The sequence below is a fragment of the Miniopterus natalensis genome, chromosome 6 (genome assembly GCF_054644295.1).
Source record: "Miniopterus natalensis isolate mMinNat1 chromosome 6, mMinNat1.hap1, whole genome shotgun sequence".
NCBI classification, from domain to species: domain Eukaryota; kingdom Metazoa; phylum Chordata; class Mammalia; order Chiroptera; family Miniopteridae; genus Miniopterus; species Miniopterus natalensis.
The window spans coordinates 46,565,387-46,581,738 of record NC_142086.1 but is presented as its reverse complement, the minus strand read 5'-3'; the positions used below and the strand labels follow the sequence as shown (position 1 = coordinate 46,581,738).

The 16,352-nt window shown below is 36.6% G+C and overlaps 1 protein-coding gene across 1 annotated transcript in view; it reads left to right on the top strand.

The window, feature by feature from the left end:
* The window catches only part of OSBPL11 (oxysterol binding protein like 11), a 70,810-nt gene extending 54,746 nt beyond the window's left edge, over window positions 1–16,064 (top strand). Inside the window, exons 10-13 of the mRNA XM_016199956.2 lie at window positions 1,355–1,541; window positions 8,095–8,277; window positions 11,734–11,887; window positions 14,405–16,064. Of these exons, the coding sequence (XP_016055442.2) occupies window positions 1,355–1,541; window positions 8,095–8,277; window positions 11,734–11,887; window positions 14,405–14,470 (590 nt within the window). The 3' untranslated portion in view covers window positions 14,471–16,064. The remainder of the gene's footprint in view (window positions 1–1,354; window positions 1,542–8,094; window positions 8,278–11,733; window positions 11,888–14,404) is intronic.
* The last annotated feature ends 288 nt before the right edge of the window (window positions 16,065–16,352 follow it).

Sequence of the window (16,352 nt, the reverse complement as noted above, 5' to 3'; positions counted from 1 at the left end):
TTTACTAGTGTATTATCACATATATTTGAAACTGGTTGTATATTTCTTCAGATCCTAAATTCAGTAGTGTATGCTACTTATAGTAAATGTATTCTTAGAAGTCACAGATTACAAATCCAGTTTATAAGATCATATATTTTTAGAAAAGTAATAACAGTATATCTTTTCCAAGTTCTAATTAATCAAGGTATTATTAAACACTTGAAGTATACCCAAATAAATTATCTATATGTCTTCTGACATCTCCCATTATATATAAATATAGCCAGAACCATGTCTCCTAGGTAATGGCTCAATAATTTTTTGTTGTTGTTGTTAATAATTCTTGATTTATTGTTGCCCTTTGTGAAGACTACCAAGGGTCAATACAAACAAAATAGTTGGTGTTGCTACATGTAAAGTAGACTATATAGAATCTCAGTTTATCTATTTGCTTATTCTAAAAATTAACTATGTTAAAATATTTATTATAGCTTTTGCCCATATTTGTGAATATTAAGAACAGAGTGCTTAATGAGCATTCATTAAGAGAGGGATACTGGAACAGTTCAGATCAGTGGTACATAAACAGTTCAGTATTTGTTTTAATGGTAACTAGGTAATAAGCTAAGGTTAGTAATAGAGTTCAAGTCTCCTTAGAGTCTCTTAATTATTTAGTATAGATTGATTATTCATTAATATAATTCCATTTTTATGTTTTTTAAAACTGTCTTCAATATAGCACCACTTAGTATGTAACAAATCCCATTAGAATAATATTTATTTGAAAACTACCACTTGTATCTCTTGTAACTTTGCCATAAATATTTCAGAATTTGGCGAACAGAATTTTGATGAACAGAATTTTGGCAAACATAGTTTTGTCATAAAATTACATTTTCCCCCTTAATATACATAAAATAAAGAACACTTTTCATCGTACCAACTGAGATTAAGGTCAATAACTCTATAACATTAAATTTATTCCCAAACTGCTGAAATAGTTGTTAGTACTAATTACTTTGAGTAATTAGTAATGATCAGATCTTAACAATGCAGTATGGCATGTGTTAAACTCTGACTTAAGGTTTTATTTTATTTTTAGGATCATTAGAGGGAACTCTTGTACTGTTTCCACTGTAACATTTTCTGGTTTTGTGAACCCCACAGAAATAGTAAGGTCAGAGCGGAAGTAACCTTGATTCACTATTAGCAGGAATTGGTGTCAAATACAATTGCAAATGAAGCCAATTTCACCCAAAGCTAAATGAAAATTAAGCAAAATTGTGTTTATTTACAAGACAGGAAAAAAAATGGATTTTTCATTTTTCATGTCTTTTTAAGATATTAATAACCTTCATGTTTTTATATTCAGGTATCCTTAGTCTATTGGAGCATGGAGAAGAGTACACGTTTTCTCTACCTTGTGCATATGCTCGGTCAATTTTAACTGTTCCGTGGGTAGAACTGGGTGGCAAAGTCAGTGTCAACTGTGCAAAAACTGGGTATTCGGCCAGCATCACTTTTCATACTAAGCCATTTTATGGTGGCAAACTGCACCGGTAAGAACATTTTAATGATACCTGGCTCTTAATCTATCAGTCTGATCTTTTATTACAACTCCTTATTGTTTTTCTGCTTTTTAAAATGTGAAATGGGGTTGAATTTTTATTCATGTTTATTTTTTAATATATTTTATCTTTCAAGGCATTATGGAAATCATGACTTGGTTTTAAAAATAGTGACAGATCTGTCTACTCTTGTAAAAATTTCCCGGTTAAATAGTTAACAAGATGTAGAATAGAATTCCCAAAATGAATATGCATGCTCTGGCCCAATTTCTGCCTTTAAAAGGGATTCAGACTTGGATCCAGATCTCCATGGAGGCAGCTGTTGCTACAGGTTAGTGTCCAAATACATCTAGCCATTAGAAATAGTTCAAGAAGTACAATGAAGGAAGCCAAGACTTTAAGCACTAATATTGAATTGTGGCTTTGTTTTAATTCCATCTAGGAATTGGCCAGTTCTTTCTTGGCTTGTTGGTCTCTTCAGCACTATCCAGATCACCCAAACTACATGAGGACAAGCTTTCTAATAGGATCCACAAAAGAACATTGACTCTTTGCTTAAGCTTTTGACGTCTGTTCCCTGAAGTAGGGATAGTTTTCTTTTTCTACAGAGTTTTTATTGAAGAATAACACACATACAAATGTATGCCAGTCGATTGGACTTTGTGAAAATTTGAATACTTTGATGTAGACATGGAACATTACTGGCATCGGAGGCCTTCCTCATGCCCTGTTACATTTACAAGCACACACACACGCATACACACACACTCTGAGGTTAACCACTTACATCCTTCCCACTTAAGGTAGCCAGTATCTGATTCCTAACACTGTAGATGAGTTTTGCCTATTTTTGAAATCTATATAAATGAAATCATATACTGTGTGCTCTTTCATACCTGACTTATTTTGCTCAACATTATGCTTTTGAGATTCATCCATGTAAAGTTGTAGTTTATTCTCCTTGCTGACTGTTTTCCATTGTATGACTGCTGCAGTTCATTTATTCATTCTAATGTTGATGAGCATCTTAGCAGTTTCCAATATTGGGCTATTATAAATAGTGCTGCTAGGTCAGTGTTTGGTGAATGTATGTATGAATTTGTGAGGTAGATATGTAGAAGTGGGTCGTAGGGTATGAAGTTGAACTTTATGAGATACTGCCAGTTTTTTTAAAGTGGTTATACCAAAATGCGCTCCCTCCAGTCCTGTATGAAACTTTTAGGTATGTATAGATATTTTACTTCTTCATTCAACTACTCAACAGTCTTAGAAGTGGAAAGAAAGATTTATTGGTTCCCAGGCATTGAATGGGCCTTTAAAAATATGGATTTCAAAACCCTGAAGCAGAGAATTAAAACAATATAGATCACCCAAACAGAATCACTTGACATTGTCAGAATAGTCACCTTTTACCCTTAGAGAAGGTATTAATATGGTTCACACTTTGTTATATGTGCTTCTACTTAGTCTCATTATAGTAATCACAGGAGTCAAACCTTAAAATTAGAAGGCACTTTAGAAGTCACTAGACCAACATTTAGTAGGCACATAAATCCCTTTGGAATGTGTCTGATAACTGATTGTTCAGTTGTCAAATTCAGGAAACTTAACACTGATGTAATACTATTATCTCATGTATAATTCATACTAAATTTTTGTCAGTTGTCCCAGTTATTGGAGTGTTTTCCTCCTGATGCAGGGTTGTGCATTACATTTTACTCTTGTGCTCCTTTACTCTCTTTTAGTCTGCAACATTCCTCAGACTTTCTTTGTTACTTATGATGGACATTTTTTAAGATTACAGGCCAATTTTATAGAATTCCTCTCAATTTGGGTTTGTCTGAGTGTTTGTTTTTTTTTAAATTAAGGTTATATATTTTTGACAAGAAGACAATTTAAGCAGTGTTGTACCTGGAAGTGATATATTTTAAATCTGTATTTTAAAAAAGATCAGTCTTTTGGCAGGCAAAGATTGGGTTAGGGGCAAGGAGGTGGTGAAGGAAGAGTAGAAATTGGGAGACCAGTTACAGATTCAGAATTGACAGACTTCAAGAAATAACTGACCGGGTTTAGAGGAGGCATCTAAGATAACTTTGGATGATGTCCTGGTTATCTACTGCTGGTAATAAACCTCTCTAAAACATAGTGCTTAAAACAACAGTTCCTTATTATCTGTTATAATTCTGTGACCTCATTAGGCTCAGCTAAATGATTCTCATGTGGCATCTTTCAGGTGACTGTAGCTGGATTGTGATTGGGGCTTCAAACTAAGGGCTTGACCTAGTTGGATACCCATTGTAGCCACTCACATGGGAAGCAGTAGATCTCGCTGTTGACCAGGAGCTCAGCTGAGGTGGTCAGCAAAGGGCCTACATGTCGCTTTTCCATATAACTAGAGCTTCTCCCATCTTGGCAGCCAGGTTTCTAAGAGGGAACATCCAAAAGCAAGCATTCCGAAAGCCTTACTGGCTTTTGATACCTGGTTTTTATATTTTGACTTTTTAAATATTCGTAATAATTGCCTGGCTGGCATGGCTCAGCGGTTGAGCATCGACCTATGATCCAGGAGATTGCAGTTGGATTCCTGGTCAGGGCTCGGTCACCAGTGGGGGTTGTGCAGGAAGCAGCCCATCAGTGACTCTCTCATCATTGATATTTCTGTCCCTCCCTCCCCCTCTCATTTCCCCTCTCTGGAGTCAATAAAGGCATATTTAAAAAATAAAAATAAAGTTTCCTAGTACTTTCAGATAGACATCCTCATTTTTGTTAGTGATCAGTCAATATTTACCATCTTATTTCTTGGAATTTCTTACTTCAATTAACTTATTTTCTTCCTTCATACTCTTTACCTGTCCACAAGGCCACAGTCATTGGATCTTTTTGTTACTTGGAAATATAACACTTTTCCTTAACATAGTCTCTCTATCTCCTTTGCATTCACATACACACTTTTTCCATAACTCTTGAGAGGTACTTTTGGCTGACCTCTTTTTTCCATTCTGATCTCCTCCGTGACCAATGGTTTCACCTAATTTCTCATTTAAAACATTCATTTTAGAAACAGACTTTCCTATTTTACATGTTTTCTTCTTTGATTTTACAGAATATTATAGCTAAGACCTTCTTTCATGCCTTTATTAATGGCCATGCCTCCCTCCTCAGACATAGCCTATTTTTTCCTCCACTGCTATCTGCAATCAAAACAGACACATTATCTACTCTCTGCATTTGGTATAAATATATTATCTTCTACTCGTCTTCCCTGACTCCCTCATTTTCCACAACTATCTGATGCAGCCACTCAAACTGACTTAACTATTCCTCTCGCTCTTTTCCATCTCATGACCCCATTTTCCACACACTTTGGGATGATGTGTGTGTGTGTATATATATAGTGGTATAATGTCATTAAGATTATGTTAACTGCCCGGCCGGGCGTGGCTCAGCAATTGAGCATTGACCTAGGATCCAGGAGATCGTGGTTCGATTCCCAGGCAGGGCACATGCCTGGGTTGCGGGCTTGATCCCCAGCAGGGAGCATGCAGGAGGCAGCCGATCAGTGACTCTTTTCATTGATGTTTCTCTCTCTCCCTCTCCCTTCCTCTCTGAAATTAATAAAGACATTAAAAAGAAAAAGATTATATTACCTATCTGCTAAATGACATACTTTTCTGCATAGTGGAGATACAGAGAAGGGAAAAAGACTACTTCTGCCTTCTAGAAGCTTTTAGTCTAGTATTGGAATCCAGGACCCTATCTTTGGAAAGCATTTGTAAGGCTTTTAGGAAAAATTCATATATAATAGTTGAAAATAAAGTCTGTTATCATAATAGTCATAATGATGGAAAAGGATAATAATACAGTGAAGCTGGGATTAGGTAATTGCTATACCTGAAAATAAAAGTTAATTCCGACTCTTCTGTTAAAGTAAAAAAAGAAACATGATGCTCAACATACTTCTCATTGTCTGATAAAGGAAGCGTATCACTTTTTCAGGAGAGATGAACTATTTTCTTCATATTAAATTCTAAAGGGATTTGTTGCAGGTATCCTTATGTGGCACTGAATAACATAATAGTGCCTTCTTTAGTAGTCTGCATAAAATGTAGTTACCCTTCATGTGAGTATTTCTTATATATACATCAATAAAACCCAGAGCTGAAGTCTTAACTTTCAGTCACTAGAAGCTTTATATGAAGCCAAGTTAATACAGACAGTGATTCGGGTACTCCAGATAGCTATATTTGGAGTAGGGTCTAGACAATCTAAAAAGCCAAACTTGATGTCAAGTTTTTAGAAAGTGAGAGAGCAAATGCCTCATCAATTATCAGTTATTCTCACTTTAGGGAGATGAGTAGGATGACAACTTAAGATTTAGCTCTTTGGTAAGTGTCTTAAGGGCAAAATATTCTGTGCCATTGACTGATACCAGATCTAAGTCTACATTCTTTAGATATTTAGATAGTCATTTACTTGTTATCTAGGATTGCTTTCGTGCTACAGTGACAGAAATAAGTGTGACAGAGACAGTCTGGCCAGCAAATCTTAAGATATTTTGTTTCTGGTCCTTTACAAAAGAATTTTGCCAACCCTATATTGAACTGTTATGAAGAATTGTTATAAGCAAAATGAGGTGAGGCCCTTCTTCCTCCTTGTGCTCCTTTTGCAAGTTCCTTATGGTCTGACTTTATATGTGTGGTTCATGTTCCCTTCCCCAGTTCTCTTCATGCTACTCTTGCTGTGGAGCTGCGCTGAGCAGCAAGGACCCCATGTAACCCAGCATGCATGAAGTGGAAAGGCTTCTGAAGGAGATAATGATAACTTGGGAGGTTGTGCTGTGGTAGTAAAAGAGAGATCAAGTAAGAAATGGATTATCGTTCTCAGTTCTCAGAATATAGTTCTGGGTATGTGTGGATGGAGAAGGGAAGAGATAAGTGTTCAGTGTCATCGCCTCATGTCCTGTTTGGTTAGAGATAAATTTTCAAGGAAGGGAACAATGTTGGCAAGTGGCATCAGAGAGGAAACATGAATATCACAAGACACATTCAGTCAGGCAAAAACCCTTAGTAGTGCAATTATTTATGTTCAGATGTATAACCCAGAGTTCCCAGCCCTGCTGTAATCAGCTGACTTAGAGTCATAGTGCTGTGTCCTTTGAGCTACAGTTATACCTAACTTTTGATTTTGAATGTTTGGTTTACTCTTGGATCCCAAACCTGTACACATCTTGATCTTTAAAATCTGGTTCCTTGATCATTTGCGTATTGTCTCCTCTGCCTCTGCCTTGAGCTCTGAGTTTGTAGATCATTGACTTCTCCTTATTAAAAACTATGGACTCCCTAAATTCAACTATGTTGTTCTGATGCCCAGGCCTTGGCTTGTACCTGAAAAGTGCCACTTAGAAGTCTTGAGCTGTCACCTTCGGGCTTTGGTCTTTTGGATTCCCTTGTGAATCCAGATATACCATAATCTCTGGCACACTGATTAGACCCTAAACTACCTACTATTCTCTGAGTTCTGAATGTCTATCTAATCTGACCCCTGTTGTTATTTGTGTCCTTCAGTGAACATAAAGTACTTCATTAAAAATAATTAACTGCCCAGCCAGCGTGGCTCAGTGGTTGAGCATCAACCTAAGATCTAGGAGATTGGGCTTTGATTCTCGGTCAAGGCACATGCCCAAGTTTTGGGCTCGATCCTCAGTAGAGGGTGTGCAGGAGGAAGCAGATTAATAACTCTCTCATCATTGATGTTTCTATCTCTCCCTCTCCTTTCTTCTCTCTGAAATCAATAAAGACATATTTTAAATAATAATAATAATAATAATTAGACCTGTTCCTATTCCAGCCTTCATTTGAGCTGCATCCTGTCTGTTGATAGACCAGCAAGATAACTAACTTTTCATTAAATGTTCAACACAGTAGTGTTTGAGTTCCGAGTTCTATGTTGATAACGATTTTTGTATACTAGTGCTCTTTCTATTTTGTCAAGAGAATTTTAAAAATTTTAATGTATCTTCTCTATTTTTCTACCTCTTATTCATTTGTCTGGTTTTTATATTTAATTTAAAATTAGGCTTATGTGATTTTATACAGAATTGATACAGCCAGAACTTCAAAATAGGGACTCTAAACTTTTAAATAAATAGGGCTAGTTTTTTGAAAGTTAAATAGATTGTAGTATTATAACATTTTTCAACTGTGATAAAAAATAAATGTTAATATTTTTCTTATTCCTATTTAGTTTTATATAATAGTTTTGTTTGTAGCAAGCATTTTAAAGATCACACCCTGTGATTATTTGTGGTAATTAAGCCTCTACTTTGATTCCCAGTGTTTTTTCTGAAGATTAACGTAGATGTTGTTTGAAAAAATTACTAGGAAGCTAACATGGATTTACAGAGTCTGACTTTGGCATCGACGAATTGAAGTGAGCTGTATAACTAATTTAAAGAATTCACAAAGTACTTTTTTGGGTTTCAGAATCTGAAGAAAAAGCACAATATCACTTCATTGCAGCATATTTTTTTTCCTCCTTCTTCTAGGGTTACAGGTGAAGTAAAGCACAACATTACCAACACTGTGGTGTGCAGGGTGCAAGGGGAATGGAATAGTGTTCTTGAGTTCACTTATAGCAATGGCGAAACAAAGAATGTGGATTTGACTAAATTGGCAGTGACAAAGAAAAGAGTAAGACCTCTGGAGAAGCAGGACCCATTTGAATCCAGGTAAGTCATCTGTATATCCACCCAGGAAAGAGTCAGAAGCTCTTGATCTTAATCTAAGCCTTTTTACTAACTTGGGATCTTGGGCAACACACTTCAGTTTCAATCAGTTTCCTCATCTGTAAATTAAAAGGGTTTGGTCTGATCTGATGCCCTTAAACTCCTTACTGGCTATGTATGGCATTCTATAACACACAGTCACATTTTGGTAAAAATCATACATTGTTAAACTGGGCAAAATATTAACATTTAACACAAAGGGTTACTACTGTCCTTGTCATAGAAATTCTTGCACATGGTTAACAGAAAGACAGATAATCACCAATAGAAAAATGAACAGAGGGCATAAAGAGGTAAAAAAGAGCCCGGCTGGCATGGCTCAGTGGTTGAGCATCAACCTATGATCCAGGAGATTGAAGTTTGATTCCCGGTCAGGGCACATGCCGGGGTTTTGGGCTCAATCCCCAGCAGGAGGCATGGAGGAGGCAGCCGATCAGTGACTGTCTCTCATCATTGATGTTCCTGTCTCTCTCTCCCTCTCCCTTCCTCTCTCTGAAATGAATAAAAACATTAAAAAGAAAAGAAAAGGAGATAGCTCACAAAAATAGGGGGGAAAAGTCCCATTAAGAAAATGAAAAAATATTCAGTGTAATTTGAATTCAAAGAAAGAATGAATTAAACAGTAAGACAAATTAGTTTTTAAAATAATACCCCTTTGGGGGGATAAGTGTGAGCAGATAGACATTTTCATACTGCAGGTTAGAAGATAAACTGGAACGACCTTCCTAGGGAGTATTTTGGCAGTATATATTGTAGGCCTTTAAAAGTAAGTGAAGTGAATCTATATGTGTTAATAAGGTACAGCTTCAAAATGTGTTGACAGTAGTTACTTCTGAAAAGGAGTAATGGGATCTTGGATAGGAAAGAGACAGATTTTTCACAGACTGCCCTTTTGTACTGCTTACATTTTTTTTTTTTTAATCCTCACCTGAGGATACTTTCTCCATTGAAGGAGAGTTAGAGAGAGAAATATTGATGTGAGAGAGACACTCGTATCTATTGGTTGCCTCCCACATGTGCCCTGACCAGGGCTGGGGATCGAGCCTGCAACCGAGGTACATGCCCTTGGCTGGAATCAAACCAGGACCCTTCGGTCTGTGGTCCGATGCTCTACTGAGCTAAACTGGCTAGGGCTGTACTGCTTACCTTTTATATCATGTGGAAGTATTACTGTATCAGTTTTTAAAAGAATAAATGAAATATCCTTGTGATCTTTTCAGGGTATCTCCAATTTTAATTTTTTTTTTTCATAATAATGTTAAGATGTTATTTGCCTTTTTCACTCTGTTGGTACTTGCTTTGGTGGTGCAAAAGCACTTGTGCAATTGTTTGAGTTACAAGCAAGTTACTCTTCATGAAACACCAATTTTACTTAAAATAATAATTGACAAACTATAGCTGTTCTAATTTCTTTCTTTTTTAAAAAAGTATATTTTTATTGATTTCAGGGAGAGGAAAGGAGAGGGAGAGAGAGAGATAGAAACATCAATGATGAGAGAGTCATTGATTGAGCCCACAACCCGGGCATGTGCCCTGACCGGGAATCAAACCCCGATTGCCTGGATCCTATGTCGACACTCAACTGCTGAGCCACGCCCAGCCGGGCTAGCTGTTCTAATTTCAACATGAGATTTTTCTTATAAGTGAATAATGTGAACATGGCACTTCAAACAATTGAGAGTATTTGTTGCAAGTAGTAAAATTTAAATGGAAAAAACTTGATGTGTGTGTGTATTCATATATATATATATGGAAATAGTGTTTAGACATAAGAAGGAAGGAAGGAAATCCTGCTATTTGTGATAACATGGATGGACCTTGAGGGCATTATGCATTGTACATAAATACTGTATGATCTTGTATATAGAACCCAAGGAGGGAAAAACACGGCATTGTTGCTAAGAATATAAATTAGTTCAGCCAATATGGAAAATAGTATGGATATTCTGCAAAAAAAATGAGAACAGAACTACCATGTATGATCTAACAATTCCACTGCTGTGTATTTATTAAAAAACAAACACTAATTTAAAAAGATATATGCACCCTGGTGTTCATTGCAACATTATGTACAATAGCCAAGATAAGAAAACAACCTAAGTGTTCCTCAATGGATGAATGGAAAAAGAAAAGGTGGTGTGTATTTGTACAATGGAATATTACTGAGCCATAAAAAAGAAAAATCTGTTTGCAGCAATAGGGATGGCCCTTGAGGGCATTATGCTAAGTGAAATGAGAAAGACAAATACCTTATGATCTCACTTATATATGGAATCTAAAAAAGAATAAAGTGCCAAGCTGATAGATATAGAGAACAAATTGGTGGTGCCAGAGATGAGCTATTGGGGGGTGGGTGAAATGGGTGAACTGGGTGAAAAGGTACAACCTAGGTATGTGCCCTGACCGGAAATCAAACCTGCATGGAACATGGGATGACACTCCAACCAACCAAGCCATCCGGCCAGGGCTTGGCAGGTTTATTTTGTTTGGAGTTTTTTGAGCTTCCCCCTCCCTATGCTGTGCCTGTAACTCTCTAGTCAGTGTGCTGGAGTTGCTTCCCTACTCTTGGGGATCACTGTCCTGTGCTGCCTTTTGCTCAATATCTAAAAATCATTGTTTTATTATATTTTGGCTGGTTTCTTAGTTGTTTAAAGACAGGAGGGTACATCTGTTGCCCATTAAATTGTCATGTCCAGAAGCAGAAGTGGTGTCTCTTATTAAAAAATTTTCTTTTGTCCAGCCACTGTGGCTCAGTGGATGAGCATCGACCTATGATCCAGGAGATTGTGGTTCAATTTCCAGTCAGGGCACATGCCCGGGTTGCGTGCTCTATCCCCAGTAAGGGTGTGCAGGAGGTAGCCAATCAATGACTCTTCCATCATTGATGTTTCTCTCTCTCTGGCTCTGAAATCAATACAGATATATATATATTTAAAAGTATTAAAAAAAGTAAATTTTTTTTCTTGGCCCTGGCTGGGTAGCTCAGTTGGTTAGAGCATCATTCTGATAAGTCAAGGTTGCGGGTTTGACCCCCCAGCCAGGGCACTGGCTCAACCAATGAATGCATAATTAAGTGGAACAACAAATCGATGTTTCTCTCTCTCTCTAAAATCAGTAAATAAAAAGTAAAAAAAAATTTCCTCTTTTTGTTTTTGTATTAAGTTTCTTAAAATAAAAATCTTGGTTTTATAACTTAAAAAGAAGCAGCAGAAACATCAGCATCTTGGACATTAACATCAGCAACATAATATCGGTATTCTTATAACTCATAAGCATGAAATTATATATCTGACTTAGGAAATGTAATTTTTAGAAATTACTGTTAATTTTGAGGGTATCAGTTCTATTTAATATCTTTGTTGAAGAATGTTTGTAAAATGTGTGGTTTTCTGATTTCAGACGATTGTGGAGAAATGTGACAGACTCTCTGAGGGAATCTGAAATTGATAAGGCCACAGAGCATAAACGCACCCTGGAAGAACGCCAGAGGACTGAAGAAAGGCATCGTATGGAATCAGGCACACCCTGGAAAACCAAATATTTTATTAAAGAGGTATGTCCTACCTGTCTTCAGACAGAAACTCCTTTTCTACTTAGTGAGAACTTTAGCTTACTAGGCTTTCTTGAATTGTTATCACTTACACATCTCCATTTCTAAAAATAGTCCAGCTTAACCATGAGCTGCTTTATGAGCTTTTCACAATGTGTCAGAGTAAAATAGTTTGCCAGCCTGGCCAGCGTGGCTCAGTGGTTGAGCATCAACCTATGAACCGGGAGGTCAAGGTTCGATTCCCTGTCAGGACACATGCCCAGGTTGTGGGATCAATCCCCAGTATGGGGCATGCAGGAGGCAGCCAGTCGGTGACTCTCTCATCATTGATGTTTCTATCTCTCTCTCCCTCTCCTTTCCTCTCTCTGAAATCAATAAAAACATATATATATATTATATATGTAAAATGACAACAGCCAACACAACAGTAGCCGTTCAATGTTAATGCCCTGTCTTGAATATATAGGTCATATAATAGAGTTGCATCTTATTGGTTATGTTGCATAATAAGTTTCATCTGATTGGTTAATTCTTGGTACCAGAAATCCTATTTATATATAATTATAGGCACCTGCTTGTTTAAAAAGTCACTTTGGAGCAAAAAGGGTAGATAATTGCTGCTATTATTATTTTTGTAAATCAGTCAAAATTATACCTATTTGTATAATTGATCGGCAAAAAATGTATTTTTGGTGTGCTGCAGAATTTTAGTAATTAGTTTATATGTGCCATGAGATGAAAAAAGTTGAAAATGGCTATGATAGAACAGTAGATTGGAGATGCTGACTCAGATTTGGGCCCCTTTAGGTGGTCAGATATAAGCAGAGCTTCCTATATGGTGTGCCATGGCACAGGGGTACAGCAGATGGGTTAGATTAGTTTCATATATTAATTCCATAAGCCCATGGAGCATCCAAGTCACATCCTGTGTGCAACTGGACCATAATGTGTGCCAGAGAAGCACTGTAGAATATAAGTGAGGCTGATGAGGGTGGCAACTAGCTGAAGTTGGTTGGTACCACAAAGTTCATAACAAATTTGGAGCTGTTATCATTGTGTATGGCCCTTTGCTAAGAAGAATCATGTTACTGAAAAGTTGATTTTGTCTCCCCTGTGGTCCTAAATGGAGTGCTATGCACATAGTAGATGTTTCATAAACATTGTTATGAGTAACGAGGGCTTTTCTACTTGTTTTGTACTTTCATTATTGTTCTCAGACCGACTGGTTACAGACTGATGAGGAGTTGATCTTAGATGGAGGAGTAAAGAATAGAGTCAGTTGTTGTAAGAAGAGGAGGGTAGAGTAACCTGAGAAAGTATAGATGAACTTATAGTGGTTCTAGTATTGTTTAATTATAACCACTTTCTTTTCTTGACTGTTTTTCACTGATTTTATTGTATTAGATCTTCCATTTCTTCCCTTTTATTTTCCATGTCCACCAGGATCTATTACTTGTATCCTCTTAAGTGAATGTTTAACATTTCTTAAGTTGTATGTAAATGCAAGCAGGACGGCTTTTATAGTACAGGAGACTAAATTGGAGTCAGATGTGCTAAGTCTATCTCTCTCTCTCCCCCTCCTTTCCTTTCTCTGAAATCAATAAAGATATGTTTTTAAAAAAAATTAAAAATGAGATGATTCTTGATAAACTGGTTTATCAGGAATTTTTTTGCTAAAACTGGGCTCAGCAGACAAGATGAGGCGTAGTCAAGAAGAGTCTCAAAGAAGTCTGACTCAAGTTTGGTAGAGGAGAGAGTCCTTGTCACTATGAGCCAAATAGTGGCCTTAAATCATTTTTGAAACAAGGTAGGATAAATATGTAAAAATATATTTTTAAAATATAAATAAACTGAAGGAGATGTCGGGGTTAAGTACAGGCTCAAATCCTACTGACTTGTCCTAGTTCCATAAATACTGATTTCCAGTCATAGCTACTGTGACTTCACCTCTGCCAAGCTCCCACCCTAGTATCATGAATTTGCTGCAGCTCTTTTTTTCTCACTTGGTTGTCTTTAGTTCAGTCTCTGACTCTTAACTTTATCTCCTTGTAATATCCTTCTATTCACAGGAACAAGGGAAAATGAATGGGGTAGAGTCAAGAAAGAACTAGAAATCACTTAGATAATAGAGAAGCTAGTTGAGATGGAGAGAATAGGTAGTACCTTCATGACCATTTATTCATGCTCCACCTGCTGTCTGTCACTCTGGGTGAGCCTCAATCTGCAGCATCTTGGCAAAATTGGCAGAATTGCTACAAATGACTTGTGCAAAATAAAGTGTTCATGGGGCACAAAGTAGATCCTCCTAGATCCTCCCAGAACTTCTCACGTAATCCTAGCTAAACCACAGGCATTGCTTGATTATGAAATTAACCACAGAGATTTTTTTTCCCTTTACAGAAACTAGTTTTTAAATGTGAGAATAGAATGCCATTTCAGCTAAGGTGTTGCTTCTAGTTTTGGTTACTGATTCTGAAAATATTAGAGGAATAGTTCTTTAATTTATTCTTCTTGTTTCAGGGAGATGGCTGGGTTTATCACAAACCCCTTTGGAAAATAATTCCAACAACACAACCAGCAGAGTGACACACACTAAGACTCGACCAAATGAGATTCTTCTCTGTTTACCTAAACCCTCCCAGAATGGAGTCATTGCACTGAGTGACCTACTTCCTGATTGCAGACTGCAACTAGCTAAACACGAATGTACCTATTAGGGCACCACAGAACTGCAGCGAGACCAAAGTGTTGAAGGAGCACTATGGACCTCTCATCAACCTGTCCATGTGACGTGAGCAATATCATCTGAAAACCTTTCACCTGACTTGTTAGATGATTGTCTTTATCCAGTCCTGCTCCTAAAGCTAAAATTGAATCTTCTATTTTTGCCTGGGGGCAGCATATACACAGCAGTGGAAAACTCAATGACTTTGATTTCTTTATAGTGAGAAGTGAAGTCTCTTTCAGAGTCTGTGCTTTGCTTTCTGTCAGTAACTTAAGTCTTCACTACCCATGAACAAACCAAGAGGAGGGGAAAGACGACCCAGAAGTGGATTCAGCCGTTGTGCCTGAAATCAGTGTTAAAAAAATCAACCAGGTTGTAGTAACAAGGCACTCTGTTCCTTCAGAGACTGCGCCTGTGTCTGAGGATCTTATCCATTACCCACCTCTGTCGGAACTCTCTTTTAAAAAGTATATTTATAAATTGATTCAAATTATAACCATGGAGAACTTTTTCTTCTGAGCATTTTAATATACTTGAAACAACATTGACTTGAAAAATTTCAGAACATTTTTCAGTACCTAGTTTTATTAAATATTACACTTGAGAGACAGTTTTTTAAATATGTTCATGTCAATATGATGAGATTTTGGCCTTTCTCAAGAACTGAGGCATTAAAGAACATAGTAAATATTAAAAAATAAAACTGTTACTTTTTCCCTTACCTTTTTTCCACTTGTAGGTTAATCTCCAGTATTATGTTTTATCCCTCTGGATAAGTATGCTTTATCTTACCTCTGTTTACTCAAAATTTAAAACAACTGTTCATATTTGTCAGTAGTTCAGAAGTTATATATGTGAATGAGAGCGTGTACAGTATGGCTTTATTTTCTTTTCAAGGAAATTCAAATGCTGAGGAAAGAGCATGAAATTAAGAGATATCAGGAAATTGTATTCAGGTACAAATCTTTTTTTAAATAAGTATTTTATTGAGGTTAAAGAATTTCTGACAACTAAAAGGATAGTGCTAATTACAGCTTTCATCATTCATTCAAGTATTTATTGAACACCTACTTTCAGTGCTCAATACTTGTTACTGCAAGCTCCCTTAATTTTCCGAGAGTGGTGCCTTATTCTGTTTTTTCTGATGTGGTCTTCCAATCAGTGTGTGTAAAATATACCTGTTATTCACCAGCCATTGTAGGTGGCTGTATCTGTTGCGTCATCATTAGAAATTTAAGCTTTGTGCTCTGATAAATTGTGTTTTATTGAAGGGCAAAAACAGCAAAACAATTTTTTCAACAAATTGTAAATTATAAGAAAATAATTGGTTTATGTACAACCATTTTAATGATTCCCTTATTCATTTTTGCTGTGAAATGCACTGAAAAAATCTCAAACTGAGTTATAGTTCATGTGTTCGGAAGGTTGAAAAATAATAAAACTAGAGAACAATGATGCCTTTGTCTGTTTTATGAATGGAGAGAAATAGGAATTTCACATTGCAGTGGAGTTACTGCCCTGTTCATTTGAGAGACATTGATTTTTCTCTTTAAATCCTTATCTTCAGGAATCTCTTAGATAAGGGAGCAAATTTAACGAGTTTAAAAATTCTTATGAAAAACAATACATTTAGTAATAATGAAATCTCCCCATGTTATTGGACTGAACTCTGACAGGAGTGAAATACTACTTTAGGGTAATTGTTTTACCTTGTCCCTCCCTTGACATCCCACTCCTCTCCTA